The 22,905-nt window shown below is 43.9% G+C and overlaps 1 protein-coding gene across 9 annotated transcripts in view; it reads left to right on the top strand.

The window, feature by feature from the left end:
- The window catches only part of HIPK2 (homeodomain interacting protein kinase 2), a 222,798-nt gene that overhangs the window by 36,413 nt on the left and 163,480 nt on the right, over positions 1-22,905 (top strand). For 7 of the 9 annotated variants that reach the window (XM_055284200.2, XM_055284202.2, XM_055284201.2 and 4 more), the window contains one exon: positions 1,255-1,443. The exons of the other annotated variants lie outside the window; for them this stretch is intronic. In XM_055284200.2, the coding sequence (XP_055140175.1) occupies positions 1,255-1,443 (189 nt within the window). The remainder of the gene's footprint in view (positions 1-1,254; positions 1,444-22,905) is intronic. 9 annotated transcript variants of the gene reach the window in all.

Genomic DNA, 22,905 nt, shown 5'->3' with positions numbered 1-22,905 from the left:
ATATCTTCAAAAACAAAAATAATGCCAGGCCTGCCAACAAAGTTTGTCCCGAGGGGGCAAAGGTGAAGGACAAGTGAAATGTTGCAAGAGGAAAGGATGATACAAAGGATGGGGTCCAGAGTGAAAGAAGGAGCCTACGGGGCTCAGCACAGTGACTCTAAGATGAAACCGAGTGTCTCCCCAGGGCGCATGCATGGACAAAAAGTGCTTTTGAAGGGAACGAAAGAGAGAGCCAGCCATTCCAGGACTTCTGCTCTTCTCTGCAGAAATCCTCCTTTCCTCACCAACTCTTCACCAACCTCCAAGCTTGCTTGACTAGCTTTAGAATTTGTACTTTGTATTTTTTTTGAGATGGAGTCTCACCCAGGCTGGAGTGCAGTGGCGCGATCTCAGCTCACTGCAACCTCTGCCTCCAGGGTTCAAGCAGTTCTCCTGCCTCAGCCTCCTGAGTAGCTGGGACGACAGGCACCTGCCACCATGTCTGGCTGATTTTCATATTTTTAGTAGAGATAGGGTTTCACCATGTTGGCCAGGCTGGTCTTGAACTCCTGACCTCAAGTGATCTGCCCATCTCAGCCTCTCAAAGTGCTGGGATTATAGGCATGAGCCACCACGCCTGGCCGGAATTTGTACTTTTGCCTGGTAATTTAGTCCGGTGCCCAAACATGAAGTGTGAGCGTTTGTTTACTGCCAGCTTGGAGGGGACACATGCCTGATACTGACTCACCAGTTGCATTGGTGGTGGACTTGGCTCCTTCCCTGGGCTTCAGCCCATGTGTGCACCAGTCTGATCCCTTGCTCTGGAATATATTAGGACTAACAGGTGTGTAGGCCTGGAAGGACCCGTCTCTTTTGATATCTTCCTTGTCTAGTTGCTCTCTGATTTCTCATGGTCCTCACCCCTTCCAGGTCTTCTCCCTGCCAGTTTCTGAGCAGGCACTTTCAGGAGCACAGTGTGTGGGTGACAGTAAATAAATCCTCCGAGGCTTTGACCAGGAGCACAGACAGCTTTGCCCTGGTGAGGGGCGGTAGAGAGCACCAGTTTGCGTCCTGCTGCAGCTGCACTTTGCACAGAGCGCCTCTTCATCTGGCAAGCAAGCATGCATTGTGCCAACCCTCGTCTGCCATGCCAGGTGCTGGCTCTTTCTCCGGGGCGATACCAGGCTAAGCATGCTGCTGGCAACGAGCGAGTCACAGCTTCTCTAATTTATTTACCTCAAATCAAACAAACCCTGACTCCTGCTTTGAATTTAGGCTGGTATTTTACCGAAGGACAGAAGGGCGGCATCTCTGCAGAAGAGCCTTCTGTGCACTTTGCCTGGGACCTCTGGGGGACTTTGCATGACTCCTGGGGACTTCAGGAGGCCACTTTGGAAAACAAGTGTCAAGTCCTCAAAAGGTTAAACACAGAGTCGCCACATGACCTGGCAGTTCCACTCCCAGGTATGTACCCGAGAGGAATAAACACACGTGTCCACATGGTTGCATTGCAGCGAAAAGTAGAAGCAGCCCAAATGTCCATAAACTGACAAGTAGATAAACAAAATGTGCAGTAATAGTCCACTGAATATTATTTGGCAATAAAAGGGAATGGAATGTTGATACATGCTACCACATGAGTAAACCTTGAAAATTTTATGTTGAGCAAAAGAAGCCAGACAGACATATATATATTGTGTGATACCATTTATATGAAATGTCTAGAACAGGCAAGTCCGCAGAGATAGAAAATAGAGATTCATGGTTTCCAGGGGCTGTGGGAAGGGGGAGTGGGGAGTGACTGCTAATGGGTATGGGGTTTCTGATCATCAGAGTGATGATAATGTTTTGAAATTAGATAGCAGTGATAGCAGTGATGGTCACACAATTGTGTTCAAAACCACTGAACTATACCTTTTTTTTTTTTGGAGAGGGTCTCACTCTGTCACCCAGACTGGAGTGCAGCGGTGCAATCTTGGCTCACCGCAACCTCCGCCTCCGGGGTTCAAGCAATTCTCCTGCCTCAGCCTCCCGAGCAGCTGGGATTACAGGCATGTGCCACCACACCCTGCTATTTTTTGTATTTTTAGTAGAGATGAGGTTTTGCCATGTTGGCCAGGCTGGTCTTGAACTCCTGGCCTCATGTGATCTGCCCACCTCAGCCTCCCAAAATGTGGGATTACAGGCATGAGCCACTGCACCCAGCCTGCATTATACATTTTTAAAATGTGAACTTTATGGTATGTGAGTTGTTATGTCCATAAAGCTGTTACTTTAAAAATTGCCCTTCTGGGAATGGTGGCACATACCTGTGGTCCCAGCAAATAGAGAGGCTAAGGCAAGGAGGATCATTTGATCCCAGGAGTTTGAGCCTGGACAACATAGTGAGACCCTGTTTCAAAAACAAACAAAACCTGCCCGAAACTTACCTTTGTAGCCAAGTCCTTCATGGACATAGACAGGCTAGAGGTCAGATGGAAAGAAGTGAGAAAATTTATCTTGGGTGAGGGCATTTGTTCTGCCACTGTGCGGGAAGCACCATGCCGCGGCTGTGGAGGAGCAGTGTTCAGAGGAGTGTCCTGTGGCCTCCACGATATTCGTTCAAAATTTGCCAATGTCTTGGACATCCTGGGTTCCATTCCCTGCCCGGAAATGAGTTCCACTTGTTGTCCGGTAGATTTCAGTGATTAATAAATAAATGTTCATCCTTATACATTTAAAAACATTTTATTTGGAAATAGTTTCCAAGTTACTAAAAAACTGCAAAAATAAAAATAGTACAAAGACTACCCCTATACCCCATACCCAGATTCCCCTCCCCTATACCCCGTATCCAGATTTTCCTGTTACCACTTCACCCCCTTTGTTTTGTCATTCCCTCGAATGTGCTGTCTCTCACTGTTGCTCTTTTGGTTGTCGTGTGTGTGCCTGTGGTGTGTTTGTATATACAGACACACTAATGTTCGCTATATGACTTGAGGGTAAGTTACAAATATCATGGCCCTTTATTCCAGCACCATCCAGAATGGTAGCTACTAGCCACAAGTAGCTATTTAAATTAAAACTAAACAAAACTTTACATTCAGTTCCTCAGTCACACCAGCCACATTTTCAAGGGCTGCATAGACACATGTGTGGCTGCATCAGACAACAGAGACTACAGAACCTCTCCAGCAGCACACAGAGCTCCTCTGGACAGCTCCGCGTTACCCCTGATGCTTCAGCGTGTGTTTCCCGAGAATAGGGCACTCTCATACATGGTACAGAGATCAACTGAAGAGAATGTAACACATAGAATATTTTTATCCGAGCCACTGTTTACATTCCAGTTCTGTCAGTTGACCCGGTGGAGTTCTCATTTCTTTTAGAATGGAGGTCTTGGGTCTTGTTTGTGTGCCCAGATCTGCTGGTCTGTACTCGGGGAACATGTATAAAACAGGACTGCTAAGTCTTGAATTGAGCCTGTGCCTTTCCTATGCCCTTTCTTTCCATAAACTCGAATCCTTTCTCTAACTCATGTGCAGATGGATCAGGTCTGGGCCCTGAAGCCCAGGTTGAATTTCCTTAGCTCAGAATTGTTTTAATGCTTTTGTCACTGGTTGAATAACTCAAGGTGCAGCTTCCTCCTGTGCTGACATTTGGTCTGTGAGCAGGTGTGGCTCTGCTCTTAAATCAGCAGAAAAGATTTCCTGTGAGTAAAAGGAAATTGGCCTTCCCAGCAACCCGCACTGTTTTTCTTTTTTCTAATCACTTTCCCCAAATTTTAGCTTGCAACTAAGAAAAGGCTCATTTTGTTCTTTGTTTCTTATTTTATGGCTTAGTCGTGACCCTGTAGTTCTGAATCACTTCATGTGGCCCAGGACCAATGGGGCACTGGGGAGCTTCCGGCCCCAGACTCCTGGTGTAGCAGAGGCCAGATGTGCAGGGCCCTTGGTAGCTCATTTTCCTGCAGTCCAGGAGAAAGGTGGGCTTCTAGCGATTTTCAGCCATGGTTTGGGTGAAAAGCTGGGGTAATGAGCAAATTGCAGAGTGATTTTTATTCTTTCACTAACTGGTGTTAGAGCTTATCCCCCAGGGGATTTCTGGTGACTTAATGGGATTTCATGGCATGAGTAGGTATGGAAAACAGATTCCTGGGTCACTGACTTCACTTCCGTAGACATTCCCCATCCCTTAATAATTCTTAGGATTTTGTGGGTGTAAAAGCTGGGAAACAAGAAATCAACAGGCTTATTATTCTTGTATCCTTTCCTATATTTCAAGTTGCCCCTTAGAATGTATCCTCATACTTCCTCCCACCTTTGTGTTTGGATTCAGCAAGTCTTAGAAGAGAAGAATCTTTAGCAAGGTAAGACCTCGGTAGGAATACTATATGAGCCATATAGTTTGAGCCAGGATGGAAAAGGGAAATGAATTCATGCAGAGAGAGTGGAAATGGAGCTGATAGCTTCATTTTCTGCTTAACTAAAACGGAATGAAAAGGGCTTGGCTGGCAAGGTCAGGACCACAAGGTGAGCTGCTGAGAGCCGTATGGTGCAAGACGGCAACAGAGTTTCTACCCCTTGACCACCTTTTGAGAACTGACAGGGAAGACTCTTAGCGCTGGGCCTGCATGGCTTGTTTGGAGGAGTAAATTGAGTATACTTGATGCTGGTGAAAGAACCAGAGAGCTTCCCTGCATCCAGCCGTTGGAAGGAAAACATACATTCGGACATTCTCTGTTAATATCTTACGCGTAACATGAGGCACCCTAGTTGGGTAAATGGCTTTGACTGGCCTTCGTGGTTCCGCAAGGGTTGCTGTGTTTTGTAGGATTGTAGTTCCTGTTGTACTCCACAGCTCCAGTGTAGGGATTAAGTTTTTATGTTATTCGATAGCATCCTCCCAGCTTCAACAAAGGGCATTGGCCCAGGACAGTAACTCCTAGGAGTGCCTGAGAGCTGATTTTGTTTCAGGTCAGCTCTGGCCTTAGAGATGCCCTCCCTGGGAATCAGGGTAGAGCAGAGGGCATCTTTGCCAGGAGTGCGTGCTCTCTGCATCCTGCTGTGGGAGTTCCCTCAGGGAAGCACCTTGGCCACCCTGACACTGGTGTGTGCAAGCCCCTTCTGGAAACAGAGTTGCAGTGCCCCAGTGAATGCTTCTTCAGGGCATTGGCCCCTCCGCCTACCAGGGCATGCCTTCCTCTGTCACTTGAAGTCAGCAAGGGCACCAAAGGGACCACCTTCCCTTCATTCTCCTGTCACCTGATCCTGCGGCTTCCACATTGTCATGGTTCCTTTCCCACCTGTCAGTGCCAGGGTCTTTGGGTCATCCCTCGAGTTTCTTGTCTGCAGCTTCCCTGCGGGTTCCCATCGCCTCTCAGATGCGCCTCCATGGCGGGTGCCAGAGCCCCTGGCCACACGCTTTCATTTCCCATTCAGAAGTGGTACCGTTCCTCCCTCCCCTCTCAGCCACCTCCTGTGACTCCTCAACAGAACAAAATCGAAACTAGGCACCAAAGACCTGCCACGGTGACTCCAGCCTTTCCAGACCCTTTTGTCACTCGCTGCAAGAGCCCTCAACCACAGGCACGGTTTTATTCTTCCTGGTGTTCCCTTAGGTGGGTTTGGTCCTGTTTTATCTTATTTTCATATTGTGCTTTGTATTGTATCTGCACACTATCCCAGGTCCTGTAGGCAGTGGATGGCTTATGAATCTTAAATAAAAATGGGTCTCATCTGTCCCTGGAACCCAGTGCTCACTGGCCTCTGTGTTTCAGCTCACCCCTGGCTTCCCCTTGGGGTGCACTCTCATGTGTAAAGGGGGCGCTGACTCTCAGAGCACTCCATCCACTCTCTGAAGCCTGCACCATTCAATGGGTGACAGCTGTGACTTCCTTTTGTGGTCAGTTATCTCTTCTCCCCTTGGCCCATCTCGTCATGTTGACCTCGTGAAAAGCAGGTAGCCCTTTCTTTCACAACGCCAGTGGTCACCTGCCACTCTTGGAGTGGTGCTTGGACATCGTAGGTGCTCAGCAGATATTCCTGGATGCTGCTCACTCTGTCCTCTACAGTCCTCAGCTTAGCAGATTTGGAAATTTGACTCCATAAATTTAAGGATTATTGGGTTCTAAAAGACTGGTTCATACTAACTAATTCTATAAAAGGCTGATGGATCAATCTGAATCATTTAAAGAGAGATAATCCTAGCATCCAGGGAAGCTAGGCCTACATATCAAGGTATTTTCTCCTTGGTCAGAAGGTCCTCTCTGGAATCCCAGTAAGAGATGAGAAAGTTGCTTATTTAGCACAGAATTTAAGCAAAAGGCTTAAGTCGTCATGTACTTCTAAATGTATTTATAAGTCATGAAAACATTCTCTGCTCATGGGATGCTTCTCTTAAAGAACCTGCATGAGATATCTAGAATCAAATATTCCCTTCCCCCCTCGACAGTGAAAAACCTATGATTTATTTCTAGACTTCACTAAGATTAGTGTTAATTATCTTTGTAACATCATCTCTCTTTATTTAGGTGTGACATATCATAGTTATACCAAGTTGCTAGATACTCTAATTAATTACATTTTACGTCATTTTGGAGTCACAAATCATATGGCTTGTCAGATCCTGGTTTTGTAATTTTTGAGGGTTCCTTCTTTTAGGATCTGCAGATCTCTATTTATAAATTAGTACAGCATAACACTCCTATGAGGGAAATGATAAATATGTGTGCCTTGATTCTAGAAATCACAATCTAAAACACCATACAACTTAGGAGTCCACAATAGTGTGTATTTGTCCATTAATGAATCAGTGGTCCCCTGGGTGTGTGAGCCATGCTATTTTTAAAACCATTGCTGACTTCAGTGAGAAAGAGAGTACAGAATGTGCCTTCCCAGGCTTGTGAGCTTACCATGAATAATACCCATGGTTATTATGATGTCAGAACTTAAATATTCTTTACCAAGAACACAACCGTGGCGTCATGGAGCATGGGAATGCATTTAGGGGGCAGGGTGTGGAAAGTCCATTTTTCCCAGAGAAAACATCAGCCCGGGGTAAAAGCTGATTCTCCCATGGGGGCACTTAGGCCTGTATGCAGCTGTGCCAGACTCCTGTAGGGCATCTTCCCATTTTAGTCACCAGAGAGTGATTTGCGTCAAAGTTTGCAAACCAAACCAGAGCATTTGTCACTGAAGATCCCGTGCCTTCCACTTGTTCAGAAAAGTTATTAGGTGGGGGATTAGTATGTGCACACTTGAAATCACTAACACTGGTGGTGATGAGAATAGTTTCATCATTTGACACATTGATCTCCTGAAGCATTCTCCTGGGGAATGGAAGTGATGCTAAAATATGGAAGAAAGGGACTGAACTATTTCGGAATTTTAACGTTGTCTTTAAAAACGTGTGCTCTGGTTTTGCTAGGTGAGCATGCTGTGCATCACAATAGAATTACACTAAACCACGTTAATTGTGACTCATTAGGGATGGCAGCATTAAGGAATATTCCAGCACTGGTTAGGATGGCCTAAGTTATACAGCAGTAACAAACAAGAGAGGTTTGTTTCACACTTGCACCACATCTTGGGTCAGCTGGGGTCTCTGCTCTTTGTTATCCTCTTTCACTAACCAGGCAAAGGAGCTACTCCTCCCGAGAACATGGGTGGTTACCGTAATATAAGGGAAAGAGGAGTCACACGCTGGCCGGAAAGGCTTTTGCCTGGGAATGCTACTTCTTGCGTACTTTTTATTGTCCAAGGTGGATCATTTGGCCAAGACTAATTCTAAGTTACATGGCTTAGCTTACCTGAATTACAGCACAGCTTTTCAAAGTAAAGGGTGCAAGACGACGTATTAGGATACAGAAGAAAATTTGAATATGTATATTTTATCTCACTTTATCCTTTAAATTTTTCTATATTTGTGTTTTTGGTTAACAATACTGTATTGGAAAGTAAAACATAGATTATTTTTAATTATAAAAATCACGTATATCAGGAGTATTCTTTTTTCCCCTGATTAAGTACTTAATCAAAAAAGTTGAGATCATTGTTTATACAGTAGATACAAATCTGCAATAAGCATATTATACATAGAAACTGGGTCTCAGTTATGACCAAGGATAGTGCTTTTGGTTAAAATGTTACATGGAAAAGAGATGCAGAAGCTTTGAAAGTAAATTCTATTCTGTGTTAGCTAGGCCTCGGGGAGCTAGCTGACCACCCTCCCCTCAGTTTTCACTAAACACTTGTTTAGGACTGTATTAGTCCATTCTTGCATTGCTGTAAAGAAATACCTGAGTCTGGGTAATTTATAAAGAAAAGAGGTTTAATTGGCTTCTGGTTCTGCAGGCTGTACAGGAAACATGATGCTAGCATCTGCTCAGTTTCTGGGGAGGCCTCAGGAAACTTACAGTCATGGTGGAAGGTGAAGGAGGAGCCAGCCTTTGACATGGCCAGAGCAGGAGCAAGAGAGAGGGAAGGGGGAGGTGCCACACACTTTTAAGCCACCAGATCTCACAAGAGAACTCATTCCCATTGCAAGGACAGTACAAAGATGAATGATGCTAAACCATTCTTGAGAAACTACCCCCATGATCCAGTCACCTCCCACCAGGCCCCACCTTCAGCACTGGGGATTACAATTTAAGATTTGGGTGGGGACGCTGATCCAAACCATATCAGGGACTCACTATTTTATACACACACACACACACACACACACACATAATATGTTATATATATTATGTTATATAATGTCATATATATAATATACGTTATATATAGTTATATATATATGTTCATTTACTCCTCACAAGGACCCTATGAAATATGATTACTGTCTCCACTTTAGAGATGAGGGGATTGAGGCAGAAAGGGGTTAAGTAACTTGCTGAGATCACACAGCTAGAAAGGGCAGCACTGGCATCTGACCTAGTTGTTGAGAATGCAGAAACAATCTGAAAATGAGCTCTTGGAATACAGCTCCCTATGAAGATAGGGATGGCCTGCATCACCAAATGCCATCCTGTCTGTTTTAAAACAAGACATAGGAGAGCTATCAGACATCTTAGATGTACGTGGGGAAGGCGCCCCACTGCAAGAACCATTATTATCTGAGTGGGCACCTCCTCCCAGCACTGGGTGTAAGTGGCTCAGTGCCATGGAGTTGTTGGGTAATAATGCCAGGACTGGCTTGATGACAGTGACTCACAGTAGAAAAATGTCCTTGCAACAGACCAAAGAACCCACTTTAATTTGCACAGCTTAGAATGGGCCACTGGTTGCCCTGCCAAGGGATCTCTGTAACCAGCTGATTTTCATATCTGCAAACACACACACAAAAGCACCTATTTAAATATTGCAAATAATGCCACATTGCATTTTATCGTGCTTTATAGTTTACAAAGCACATTACAATGCTACTTTATTATTCTGAGTGTGCTCCCAATATGATTTCACTTTGCCTTCTCTTTTCTCACCTTTTTCTCATCTTTAGTTTCTTTTTCCTTTTCCTCTCAGCATCCCTGCCAACTTTCCCCACACTCCAGCTTTCTTCCTTTCGTTTCTTCCTGCTCTTCCCTCTCCCTGTGAGTTGTGGAGGTGGTACCTTTCCCAAAGTGATCCCTAATTGAGTTTAGTCAGATGTCAGTTAAAGGCAACTGAGGGGAATGAAACAATTCTCCAAGGAACAAAAGAGTTGTAACATGGAGCTCCTGTTGTAAATAGCAGTTGCTATTTAAATCAAGTAAGAAGGATGGATTATTGTGCTTTAAGAGGGGGATGAAATGAATCCTGTATTTAAAGAGAGCCCGGGGGAAAGGGTTTTCTGCATCTCACATCCCCGGCATCACTGTGTCTGCAAAACATCTTTCACAAAGTTTTCTTTGCAGCTAGAGAACAGCCTATGAGAGAAATGCTCAAAGAAATACATAAACATGAGTACAAGGGGTGTGCAAACAGGTGTTGCACTGAGCGCAGAACCCAGATGGCAGCCTTTTGTCCTGGTTTCTTTGTATAACTCAGCAAGAAGTTGAGGTTTAGAAAAGGCAGGTTTGAGGAAGTGCCGTCTGTGGCCTCTTAACTGTGGACGTCGCTGATGAGAACAGATCGAACTTTAGATGCCTTCCTTAGAAATTTTGTTGTTTTGAAGTCAAACCTCAATCACAATGAACAAATATATTTGCATAAGGAGAGGAGGTGTATAGTGCCCTGGCAGGAATTAAGACTAAAACGTGGGAGTAAAGCTGTAGATGCTTCTGTTGCTTTTCAACCAAGAGGCCACAGACACAGGCCGGGAGGCTGAGAGGGCAACCTGCCATTTGGCCAGCATCACTTTGCGATTGTTATAAATACTTTATCATAGCTTGAGTACAGACATGCCTTTTCAACGAAATACATCCTGACTTATTTTGCAGAGGGTACTAGTTTCATAGGGTGACTGTAACAAATTAACACAAACTATTAATAGGTGGCTTAAAACAACAGCAGTGTCTTCTCTCACAGTTTTGAAGGAGTCAGCAGGGCCACGTTGCCTCGAAGACTCCAGGTAAATCCCCTTCTTACCTTCTCCCGGCTTCTGATGGCTCCCAACAATGCTGGGCATCCCTTGGCTTACAGCTGCATTGCTCCAGTCTCTGCCTCTGTCGCTGTGTGGCCCCCACTCTGTGTGTATGTCTGTGTTTCCTCTTATAAAGACACCAGTCATGGGATTACGGCTCACCTTAATGATTTTACTGTAACTTGATTACCTCTGAAAAGACCCCATTTCCAAAAAAGATCACATTCACAGGTACTGGGGGTTAGGACTTAACATATCTTTTGGGAGGACACATAGTAATAGAATCTGCGCAGTTTTTAGTTTAAATGAAAATTAGGGCCAGGTGTGACGGCTCATGCCTATAATCCTAGCACTTTGGGAAGCCGAGGCAGGTGGATCACCAGAGGTCAGGAGTTTGAGACCAGCCTGGCCAACATGGTGAAACCCCATCTCTACTAAAAATACAAAAACTAGCCGGGCATGTTGGCGCATGCCTGTAATCCCTGCTACTCGGGAGGCTGAGGCAGGAGAATCGCTTGAACCTGGGAGGTGGAGGTTGCAGTGAGCCGAGATCTCACCACTGCACTCCAGCCTAGGTGACAGAGCCAGACCTGTCTCCAAAAAAAAGAAAAGAGAGAAAAAATTAGCAGTGACGTGGTAACAAGAACACCAAAATGGGAAAGAATAGAGTAGATTTCCAGTTCTGATTCTGCGTGCGGCAAACATTTCTGAAGTAGAACCTGAGGTAGCTCAAAAAGGCACCTCAGCTGTGGACTGGGCCGGAAATGGGTGTTCGGTTAGTAAAACGCATCATTTTACTTTACCAACATAGTACCAGACATTTAAGGCTAACAAATTCACTTTTGCACAGAAGAGAAAAAGCCTACCAGATTTTTAGTCTTGATTTAGAATTTACCAAACATTTCTAAAGGATAGGAAAAGTCCATCTGAGGTTTACCTTCCATTGCCAGGCACACACCTGGCCTCCTCAGTATCTGCTGCAGGTCTGGTTTACTTGTCTCTTGAGGTGGTCAGTGAGGATTTTGAACCGGTAGTGAATGGAGGGACATTGGTATGTCATGTTAGGAAGTGGCTGAAAAATTCAGGGAAAGTGCTTTTGTAAAGGTTTGTGACTCAAACACCTGAAAACTGGTACTGCTGAAACTTTAACCGTCCTTATTTAGAACATTTCAGGGACAAAGTGAGCAGCCTCCTAGATCTTTGAAAAAATGTGGATTTAAATGGAATTCCTCTGGGTTGAAACCAGAAGTACAGCTGATTTTGTTTTTATAGTTTGTGGGTGTTTGCCTTTTTCATCCCACCAAGTTTATTTAAAAGGTTGTCTTCTTGAGATCCTCCATTGGAGAGAAAATGCAGTGTTGAAAAACGGAACAAATGTGGATGGCAGGTGAGCGAGGGCGCACGAGGAAGAACCAAGCCGGGGCTCCTCCTCGATGCTGAGGGGCATGAAGAGGGATGGCCTGAACTTGCCCGTCCGCTGCCAGCCACTCTTGAGGTGGCTTTTGGAGCCTACTTAGGTTCTGCCTCAGACACACACAGAATCAAAACTGGAAACCTGGTTTTTGTGTTATTAATAAGCCACTCCCAATTCTCTCTCTCTGTCTCTCTCTCCTTCTCTCTCTCTCTCAGAGACAGGGTCTACTCTGTCACCCAGGCTGGAGTGCAGTGTTGCAATCACAGCTTGCTGCAACCTCTACCTCCCAGCTTCAAGTGATCCTCCCACCTCAGCCTCTCGAACAGCTGGGACTATGGGTGTGCACCACCACACCTGGCTAATTTTTTTTGTGTTTTGTAGAGACAGAATTTCACCGTGTTGCCCAGGTTGGTCTTGAACTTCAGGGCTCAAGCAGTCCACCCACCTCGGCCTCCCAAAGCGTTAGAATTACAGGTGTGAGCCACTGCACCTGGCCCCAATTCTCTTTTATACAAAGTGACTACAGTTGCTCCTCAGTAGATTGAGAGATACATTCCTATATGGCCTTTTTCAGAAGCGTTGTAACATCAACTCATGCAGAGCTTAATTTAAAATAGACAGTATGCTTTTACTTGTTTCCAGCTATGATATTAGACTAATTGAAATGAACTTATAGGTCCTTTAAGGTAAGATATAGAGAAAGCACAAAATGAAATGTCTTATCTCCAAGAAGGGAAAACCGAAGATACTTCTTTTGGAATATGGTAATTATTTAACCTGAGAAAATTATACTTTAGTAAAATGCTTTTGGTTTCCTTAAAACTATTGTTATGGGTTGAATTGTGTTCCCCCCCCCCCAAATTCATACCTTAAATTCCTAACCTTCCATATCTCAGAATGTGACTTTATTTGGAGGTAGGGACTTTATAGAAGGAATCAGGTTAAAGTGAGGTCATCGGGGTGGGCCCTAACCCAATACAACTGATGTCCTTATTAAAAGGGAAATTTGGACACAGATACAGAGGGAAGATGATGTGAAGAGACACACAGAAAAGACAGTCCTCAGTGAGCCAAGGAGGGAGGCCTAGAACAGACCCTTCCCTTCCAGCCCTCGGAAGGAACCAGCCCTGCCGACACCTTGGTCTTGGACTCCAGCTTCTTGAACTGTAAGACAGCGTCTGCTGTTTAGGCTGCCCAGTCAGTGGTGCTTTGGTACCCCAACCCTGGCAGATTCATATGCTATGTTTAGAAAGTGGTGTTTTGTGTTTTTCTAAATAATTAAGGTTCTTAACCCAGCCAGGCACAGTGGCTCACGCCTGTAATCCCAGCACCTTGAGAGTGTGAGGCAGGAGGATCGCTTGAGCCCAGGAGTTCGAGACCAGCCTGGACAACATAGGGAGACCCCATCTCTATAAAAAATAAAAATAAATTAGCCAGGCATGATGGCGCACACATGTAATCCCAGCTACTTGGGAAACTGAGATGGGAGGATCTCTTGAGCCCAGAAAGTTGAGCCTACAACGAGCTATGATTGTACTGTACTCCAGCCTAGGTGACAGTGAGACCCCGTCTCAAAAAAAAAAAAAAAAATTAGCCAATGCCACTCTTGTTTCAAAACGGATTCTTTGAATTGTTTTATTTTCTTTTCATTGATCCTGTCAGTTTCCTGGAGAAAGAAACTGAAAAAGCATTTGTGTCTTATCAGTGTCTGCTTCAGCACTGGATTGGATTGGGAATTTTCAGATTGCTTATGAGCTCTTGACACCATGTCCTGTAGATAAACAATTATGGGTTGTCTGTACTCAGCCACTGCAGGGCAAGGCTGGCTCACCCACAGTGGTTGATGGCTTCATTCAAAGCAGTATAGCAGAGTTACCAAAAGGAGTTATTTGGGGCCAAGTTAGCAGCTTGCAGAAAGAGAATTAAGTCTGAACATGTAACTCTGACAAATAATGAGTCAATAGGTAGGTAGATGTGTGGAGAATTTGCAAATGTTAGGAAAAGGATGTTTTCTCAATCAAAGAAACACAGCTTATGGTAGCATTTGCAGATTCAAGGCAGATGACATAAAAGATTTTGAAAGTTCTTAAGAGAACCACATTTCTTGGAAGAGCAGGAGGCATGACATGGTGCATTTGGTTCTCTTCCCAGGAGAGCACCCTTCTTTCCCTGCTCCTGACCCTGTGGGAAAAGAGGGCTATTGGCTCATTCCCAGCCAGGCTCTGCCACTCTTTCTCTGTTTTCATTCTCCTGGATCAATCCCTTAATTGTGTTTATCATCATTTCATCCTTGATGTTTCCCTGTGACTCATATTGTCCTCCTCATACTATTTGACAATGTCTCTGCCCCCGAGGATTACTTAATTTGCCATCTGCTCTACTTTCTACAGCATTTCTCCTGAGAAACAGCTTTACTCACGGGGACTCCATTTCCACCGAGGTGTTGATGGCAGCCTTCAGGTCCACATCTCCAGCCATGACCTTGCGCCCATTTCCTAACCTGGCTTTTTTCTTGTTGCATATAGAACATTTCCTCTTTCTTGTTACTAATGCCTAAAATAAAATCTGCCCCAAACCAAGCTCTTCTAGCTGGCCTGTGCTCTTACCGTCAGCAGCACCATTCTCTTAGTCCCTTTGGGGCTTGAACCTTTGATTTAGATCTTTTCCCCATTTGCTATTTCTCATTCTGTCCTGCTGGTCTTTTGGCTGTGTCCCTCTGTCTTTGGCCTTACCCATGAACTGGTTCAGGGTCGCCTTGCTCTCTTCCCCTTCCAGTTAATCCCATGCAGGCTCAGCCCATCCTATTGATTTCCATTCTCTTTTCAAAGTGGGTGATCGTCATTCACAATTCAACCTAGCAAGTAGGAACTGGGTGCTGATTAGGAAAGACCACTAGCTCCTGACACTTCAGTAAATTAAGCAATTTCTTGCCTCAGAGTTTCAGTGTGAATAGCTGAACACTGGACATTTCAACGTAGATATCCCGTTAGTGCTCATAATTCAACTTGTTGAAAACAGATTCCATTCTCCCCTCCCCCAACACTTTAACTCCACTTCCCATCTTCCTTCTCACTCGTGGAGCCCCACTCCTTCTGGCCCCCCAAATGTGTTCTAGTCCCCTCTTTCCTTTGCTCTCCCATCTCATCTGTCAGCATGTCTTTTCTCCTCTGCAAAGTCTTATATTTCTGCTGCTTCCTATTTTCTCAGGCAGTTCCTTAGTCCAGGTCCTCCTTACCCCTCTGGACCAGCCTTCCCACTGGCTGAGCACCTGCCCAAGGTCCCTTAGCCTGGCTCTTCTTACTCAAGGCCAGTTCTCTGCACTGACCCCCTATGCATCAGATAAGCAGTGGTTACCTCTTTAAATAGGTAAATTATTTTATTTTAATCATTTCTTATGGTTATATTTCTCAGATGTCATAACCAGAAGATACAGAAATGAGAGATGACTTAGGGTCATTGTTGTTGACATCCACTATTTTATCAGGTGACGTATAGTCAGGTGTGTCCTGTAGTTTCAATCTGTCTTCCTTCACTTGTCAGCCCTCATTTTTCCTTTGGCTGGTGTGGGACTCATCTCGTTGTTTGGTGATTCTAGTCTGAGAACCTAAAGAATGAAGAAGTTTGGCTGGTGGCATGGATTTAGGAGTCAGGCAGACCTCAGTTCAAATCCCAGCCCTGCTAGCAGAGGCCAAGTGACTTTGGACAAATTATAGCTCCATTTACTCATCTCTAAAACAGGGAAATGCTGTATTTTTGTTGTATCGAGTAAACACCTGGAGTCTGACATATAGAGAGCAAAGGCAGTCAGGACAGTCACCTACCACTTGTTAATGATGTGTTAGATGGCAGCCAGTGAGAGAGAAGGCGAAAGGAGAGCAGCTCTCATGGTTGGGCTTCCCCCCAGGTCTCTGAGTATTTAGAAATTACTTCTAGAAGATAGAAGTTATCAGAAGATGACAATTCTGGATAACTAGGTAGTTGTGTGCACAGTGCATACTGGTGGTTATTTAATGCTTTAGCATTCGTTATTGTATTGCCACTATGCAAACGCCCCTCAGTTGTCTCCAAGCAAAGCCTGAGCTTCCTAGGACAGAGACCGCAGTGCTGGCCGCTCCCGCCATGAGTCTCACTCTCTTGATGGACTGAAGTACACCCTGTTTGCAGGATTTAGAGCACTAGCCTTCTGCCCCATCTTTCTAATTGCAGCTTGAGTCTTAGCTCTGCTGTGAAACTTTGCCTGACCACAACGCGTAGTGACTCCTGCCTCTAAACTTCTAGTGTATACTTTGGCAAGTTGTTTATGTTGCCTTAGAATTACCAGCTGTCCTTTTTAATTTGCATTGTACTTGGCAATCCCCATGAGATTCTAAGCTCCTTTAGGTCAGTGACGATGTCTTATATGTCTTTGTGTTTCCTGTTATGCTCAACCCTAATCTATTTTTATGTAAGGATCCTTAATACAGACTTGATGATTGATTTTATTTCATGTTTTTTGTTTTTTTCAAATGCCCAGTGCTGCAATCAGTAGTATTGTTATTGTCATTATTGACAAAAGAATTCTGTAGAGCTTGTGGTTGATCCTAAGCTGTGCTCTGGTGGAATATACTATATATTTAACATTATACAACCAGTGGATAAACAGACGTTGATTGAAAATGGTATAAAAGCCCCAGGGACATTCAGTATACACTGTTTTGGAAATGTAGCATTTAGAATGGGCTAACCTGAAACTTAATAAGCAGGATTATTAAAACTTTACGAATATTATTTAGTATGTCAATGAAGGAAACTTTCCGAGTACTTTTTGACCCCCTGAGGTATTAGATCACCATGTCATCCAGGGTTCTTTTTTTTTTTTTTTTTTTTTTTTTTTTTTTTTTGAGACGGAGTCTTGCTCTGTCGCCCAGGGTGGAGTGTAGTGGCGCAGTCTCGGCTCACTGCAAGCTCCGCCTCCCGGGTTCACGCCATTCTCCTGCCTCAGCCTCTCCGAGTAGCTGGGACTACAGGCGCCCGCCACCGTGCCCGGCTTATTTTTTTTTTTATACATCCAGGGTTCTTAAGGGTTATACAGATTAACCCTTTTCTAGGTGTTTAAAAATGTCCATTTAGATGCATATTTCTAACATTCATATATTTTTGACATATTGTATAATTTTATTATATCTTATGTGCATAGTCTATATTAGACAGATATGGCATTTCATTAAATATGGAATTAACCCTTCCTTTGAGTTCTTTATTATGAAAAAAAAAAAGATCTGTAGCATCTATTAAGTACTCATTATTCAGCCAGAGTATGTGTCCAGAAGATTTTAGGAGGTAAGGAAGTTAGTACCTCTTAAAATCAGGTGTTCATGATTCCATTCTCTTGAATAATATAACTGGATTCTGAGTGGTAATCTGTTTTACATCTGCCAAACCCAAATTAAATATTATATACCAATAAAATTGGTGCCACTATTTTAGAGATCACCTTCCTGGGAATCAGGGCTTTGAGCTTTGCTAGAATTCAGTGAAATTGAATTCAATTTATTTTTTTTTATTGTAGTTGAACCGTCACTCATCCTTGTAGTCTGATCTTCCAGTAGATAATTTATTTAGGGGTGGTGAAATGGAAAGGAAATGTACTCAGATGTGAAGCAACTTTTCAGTTCATCTAATTGTGAAATATAAAGTTATGAAGAAACTAAATAGTGGGGGAAAAATACGCTAAATGAGCCAGTTCCTTAACAAATGTCATTTTTTTAAAAACTGTGTGAGTTGGCCAGGCGCGGTGGCTGGCCTATAATCCCAGCACTTTGGGAGGCCGAGGCAGGTGGATCATCTGAGGTCAAGAGTTCGAGACCAGCCTGGCCAACATGGTGAAACCCCATCTCTACTAAAAATACAAAAATTAGCTGGGCATGGTGGCGCACATCTATAATCCCAGCTACTCGGGAGGCTGAGGCAGGAGATTCGCTTGAACTCAAGAGGCAGAGGTTGTGGTGAGCCGAGATTGCACCATTGCACTCCAGCCTGGGTGACAAGAGCGAAACTCTGTCTCAAAAAAAAAAGAAAAAAGAAAAAAAACCGTAACTGTGTGAGTTAAGACTTCAAGAAATCATGAAGATTTTTAGGTATTCTTATTATTACATTATTTGTAGCCCTAGGCAAATGAATTTCTCATTAAAACATTAAGACAAAGAGAAACCAAAAGGTGCATAGAATTACATAGGTTTGAAGCCAGGCATGGTGTTATGCTCCTATAGTCCTAGCTACTTGGGAAGCTGAGGCAGGAGAATCATGTGAGCCCAGGAGTTCGAGGCTGCAATGAGCTGTGATTGCACCACTGCACTCCAACCTGGGCAACAGAGAGTGAGATCCTGTCCCTAAAAAAAAAAAAAAAAAAAAAGAATTAGATCTAGGTTTGAACTTCTGGGGTCAGGGTCTGATTTTTTTCACTTATCACAGAAGCTTAAACCCATCACATGACTTCCCAGCTTTCAAAGTAGGACCTTTGTGAGAATGAAACTAGGGAGGGTGCCCTGAATAATTGAATTGGCCTAACAGAGTAAGCATACGTCCAACTGGCAGTAGGACGTATGCTTACCCTGTCCATAAAACATCTGTCCTGGAGCCTGGTATGTACTTAGTACTCAAGATTTTAAAACCTGGAGACTCATAAGTGTTTTAAGAATCCTGAGGAATAGCAGATGAAGTCAAGTCTAGCATTTTATAGACATAAATGGCATCTATAATTAAGGCTAGAAGGCAGATGTTTTAAAAATAGTATTTTGAAATGCAGACTTACATACATGCTTTTTATAAATGCAAAATGAGAATTTGAATAAAGTAACTAAAAGAAGGGTCAGAACCCTCATTGCCTTTAGCATATCAAAGTGCACGCTAAGTCTGGGTAACCTGGATTTGTTTCGGCGTGAGAGACTTTGTCAGCTTTATGGTAATAAGGAATAATGTCTTACAAATAATGGACTTTAATTCTTCTAACTATAGGATATATTTTAATGTCAGTTTTATAGGTGCTATTTTTCATTTGTCATATGCAATGAAGAGTTTATTATATATAGTTGTGTAATAGAAGTTGTTTTAAATTTTAATAAATTTGTTCTTCAATGCTTTTTACTTATCACTTCTGTAGCAGCCACATGAACTCGTGTCTGTGTAATTAACAAGCATGTAAGAACCCCATGCATATCTGAGGTTCAGTGTTTATGACTTCAGCCTGTTTATGAGACAGAGTGGTATGGTAATAGGCATGCTACTTGTTAAAAGCTTTAGTTCTAGGTTATGGTGATTCCCTGTCCTTTAGTGAATGAAAATGTGGCCATTTTGACAGGTTTTATCTTGGGAGGCCACTAAGGCTTTTGTGGAAAAGTCTGGGTCGGGTCATCCCTCTAGGAGCAGGTGTGGTTATGGCAGATTTATCCTACCGTGACCTCCTGGTTTCCTCTTACTGCTCCCCATGGTCTCAAAACTTGCCCTCCCAGGTACAGTAGTCTCCCTGATCTCTCACCTAGAAGGAGTAAAATCTGCCTTCTCTTTCAAGAGCCAACTAGGAAGTGCAGAGATAATTTAAAAAGCAATTGAGATTTTGCCACTGGATCAAACTGAGAGTGTGCATTAAGCCTCTGTTTTTCCTGAAAAGGATATTGACAAATGAGGCAGGAAGTAGCCTTGACTAGTCCAGAGGTCAATACAGAAAGAAATGAGAGGAGATATTTAGCTTTTGCTTTCAAGTGGAAAAAAACATTGAGTCCCCCTCTGCACCCCCACTTTGTTGTCCCTCACTTTAGGATGTGAATAAATAGAGAAGTAATATGTTGTGGGCTCAACTCTCTGAGAGCTAATAGGGAAGGTTTGTTCCAGAGAAATACTCTCAAGGAGAAATGTTTGGAAATAAGTGTGTTGCCATAAGATTATTTTAAGATTAAGCTACAAAACCACCAGCAGTGTCTTATTCCTTATGAAGATGTTTTAGGGATTTAAAAAAGTATTACTGTTAAAGACTTTCTTTAACTATATCTTGTTTGAGCATTTTGCTGCCTGAAGCAAAGTGGCCTCTGCTACAGAACAAAGGTAACACGTCTGCATTGGGCGTTGGGTCCAGTCGTTGGAATAGCGGCTGTTGACTTCATAAAGGGGCAGCAGGGGCCACACCGGGCCAGGCTGGAGTCTGAGGCAGCCGGCCGTGGTGCAGGGTGTTTCCAGCCATGCAGGCCTCCTCTCTGATCCTGGGCATCTGTCACCAGAGGCAGCCAGTGATGATTTCCACAATTTTATGACCCTTGGCTGTCATCCCAGTAACAAATAAGTTATAAGCCACCCTCTTCCCTTCTGTAAAATTCCACTTCTGCACCGTGGACGGCCTTTCCACCAAGATCTTTTTGAAACAGTGAAAACAGAGACTAGCACCTCACCTTCTTTATGTATGAACAGCGTATTTCTGCTGTTGCCCTCTCTGACCACCCCCTTCCAGGTACTTAAAGACTGAAAAATAAGTAGCAGGCTTGACATGAAAGGATGAAGGAAATGGCTGTTTTGCTTTGACTCTTCAGCAGCTAAGTTACTGAAAGCCAAGTAATTGGTCATTTCTATATTGTATACAACATCTAGAACAATATAGATATTCACTTGATACTGATAAACAGGGAATAGCCATATTCTGTGTTGTTCTAGAATAAGGGGGATGTTGACTTAGAAAAAGGGGGATGTTGACTTGAACAAAAAGAACAGTGGGAAGAAGCGGGTGAAGTACGGATTCTGAATAAGCAAGCCAGAATAGTCTTGTCAGGCACGAAGATTCCTACAGACGTGCAGTCACAGTGCGTAGGTGGAGGTCGGAGTTCAGGATTGAAGCAAGAAGGGAACACCCTCCAGCAAATCCATGGGCCCAGGGTGGAGGTGGGGCTTCGAGCAGGTGCTGGATGTTAGCAGAACTGCCCCTAGGAAGTCAGAGCTGAGGTCAGTTGGTACATATGGTAAGTGCTGTAGGAACAGTGAGTTGGGGAATGATCACTGGGTTAGAGTGATCTGGAAAGAGAAGGAATCTAAGCTGGCTGGTCTTTGGATAAGTTGAGAAAAGCAGCAAAGGCATGCCAGGTAAAGGAATAGTGTAAGAGTGTGAAGGTAAGAAGTATAAGAGACATTCTAGAAACAATGAATAGACCAGCTTCATTCAAGTTGAGGACCCAGGAAGGTTAGTAGAGCTGGAGCTAACAAGGTAGTTGGAATCAACATGTAAATGTGTCGAGTTCTCAGCTTTATCTCCTTGACACTAAGGAGCCACTGGAAGTTTGGAGAGGGGAGTGGCATGCTCAGAGATGTTTTAGGAAGATTAATCTGGCAGCCAAATATAGGCAAATTAAAGGGAGACAGAGTGCTCAGGTAGAAGAGATGTCTAGATTTGCTTTAGTCCTTCTAGAAAGTGATAAACGCATTCACTATGGAAGTGGCAGCAACAGCAGAAATAAAGAATTGGATGCAAGAGATGTTTTGAAGGAAAGAAGGAGAAATTAATAAGGCTTAGCACCTTCTTGTCTATGAATGTAAAGAAGAACCATCATAGTTCATAGTTTTGGAGCCAAGTGACTGGAACAGTCATGGAGATGTTAGGATAGAGGGTGAGATGGCTAGATTTTTAGGAAAAATAAGGGGTTCAGCTTTGGAAGCCTATCTTTGACATTGTAGCAGGAGGCAGCAATATATCACTGTAACCTCTAAGGGAGAGCCCAGCCTGTGATAAACATGTGGGGGTCACCTACACAGAGGTGACGGCTTAAACTGCTTGAATGGATGATAGCTGCCAGAGAGAACAGAGTCAAAATGGTGGAAATGCCAACATTTGAAAGGAGGAAGAGGGCTGGGTGCGGTGGCTCACACCTGTAATCCCAGCACTTTGGGAGGCTGAGGCAAGTGGATCACTTGAGATCAGGAGTTTGAGGCCAGCCTGGCCAACGTGAAACCCCGTCTCTACTAAAAATATAAAAATTAGCTGGGCGTGGTGGCGCACACCTGTAGTCCTGGCTACTCGGGAGGCGGAGGTTGCAGTGAGCCGAGATAGCACCACTGCACTCCAGTCTGGGCGACAGAGCAAGACTCTGTCTCAAAAAATAATAATAATAAAATGAAGGAGGAAGAGGAACCATCCGAGCACACAGTGTGGAATCAGACACGGGATGGGGAGATTACAGATTCACTGAAGTCCAGAGAAGAGCATCAAGAAGGAAGTTGTGGTCAGCAGTATCAGATGTTGCAGAGGTTAAGAAGAACGGGCTGAAACAAGGCCATTGGATTAGGCAATTAGGAAGTCATTTACCTTCAAGAACACGAGCCTGTAGTGCATTAATGAGTTGAGGGAGATGGATTAAGATGCAGGCATTGAAGAAAAGGGAGCATAAACCATTGATCACAGGTGAGAGGAGGGAAAGAATTAAGAGGGGGGAATGAGGCTGTTACTCCTTTTGCCTTCCATGTTGGGAGTTTGTGTGTGCACACACATGAAGGCAGAAGAAAAAGATGAGGTGACCAATTCATTTGGCCAGCCGTATTAAGTTCCTACTAAGTACTTGGATCCAATTAAGTACATGCAGAAATGGAAAGCTACAAGAGAAAGAACAGTGGTGGAAGCAGGTTCAAGAGAAAATGGGACAAATATGGATCATGAGAATCGGGAACTTTTTAGTACTGGAAAAGAGCAACACCTCTTTCTCTCAGACTGGAGAGAAGGAATGAAGGATGGAGGATGATGTAGATTCAGGAGTGTTCTGAAATGAAGAAGGAAATAAAGGAGGAAGGTAAGGCTGACCTCAGGCTTCTGGACAAAGTGGAAGTTGGGTCATCTACTGAGAGAGAAGGTGGACTAGGGTGATGGTTGATGGGGTGGAAAGGATTACCACTCTAGGTAATGCCAGGGGCTCAGAGAGGCGGGAACACTAGGCTAGCCAGCCACCAACAGGGCTTGCAGAAGCTGC

The sequence above is a fragment of the Symphalangus syndactylus genome, chromosome 6 (assembly GCF_028878055.3).
Source record: "Symphalangus syndactylus isolate Jambi chromosome 6, NHGRI_mSymSyn1-v2.1_pri, whole genome shotgun sequence".
In the NCBI taxonomy this organism is placed as follows: Eukaryota; Metazoa; Chordata; class Mammalia; order Primates; family Hylobatidae; genus Symphalangus; species Symphalangus syndactylus.
This window is presented reverse-complemented; position numbering and strand designations above follow the sequence as displayed.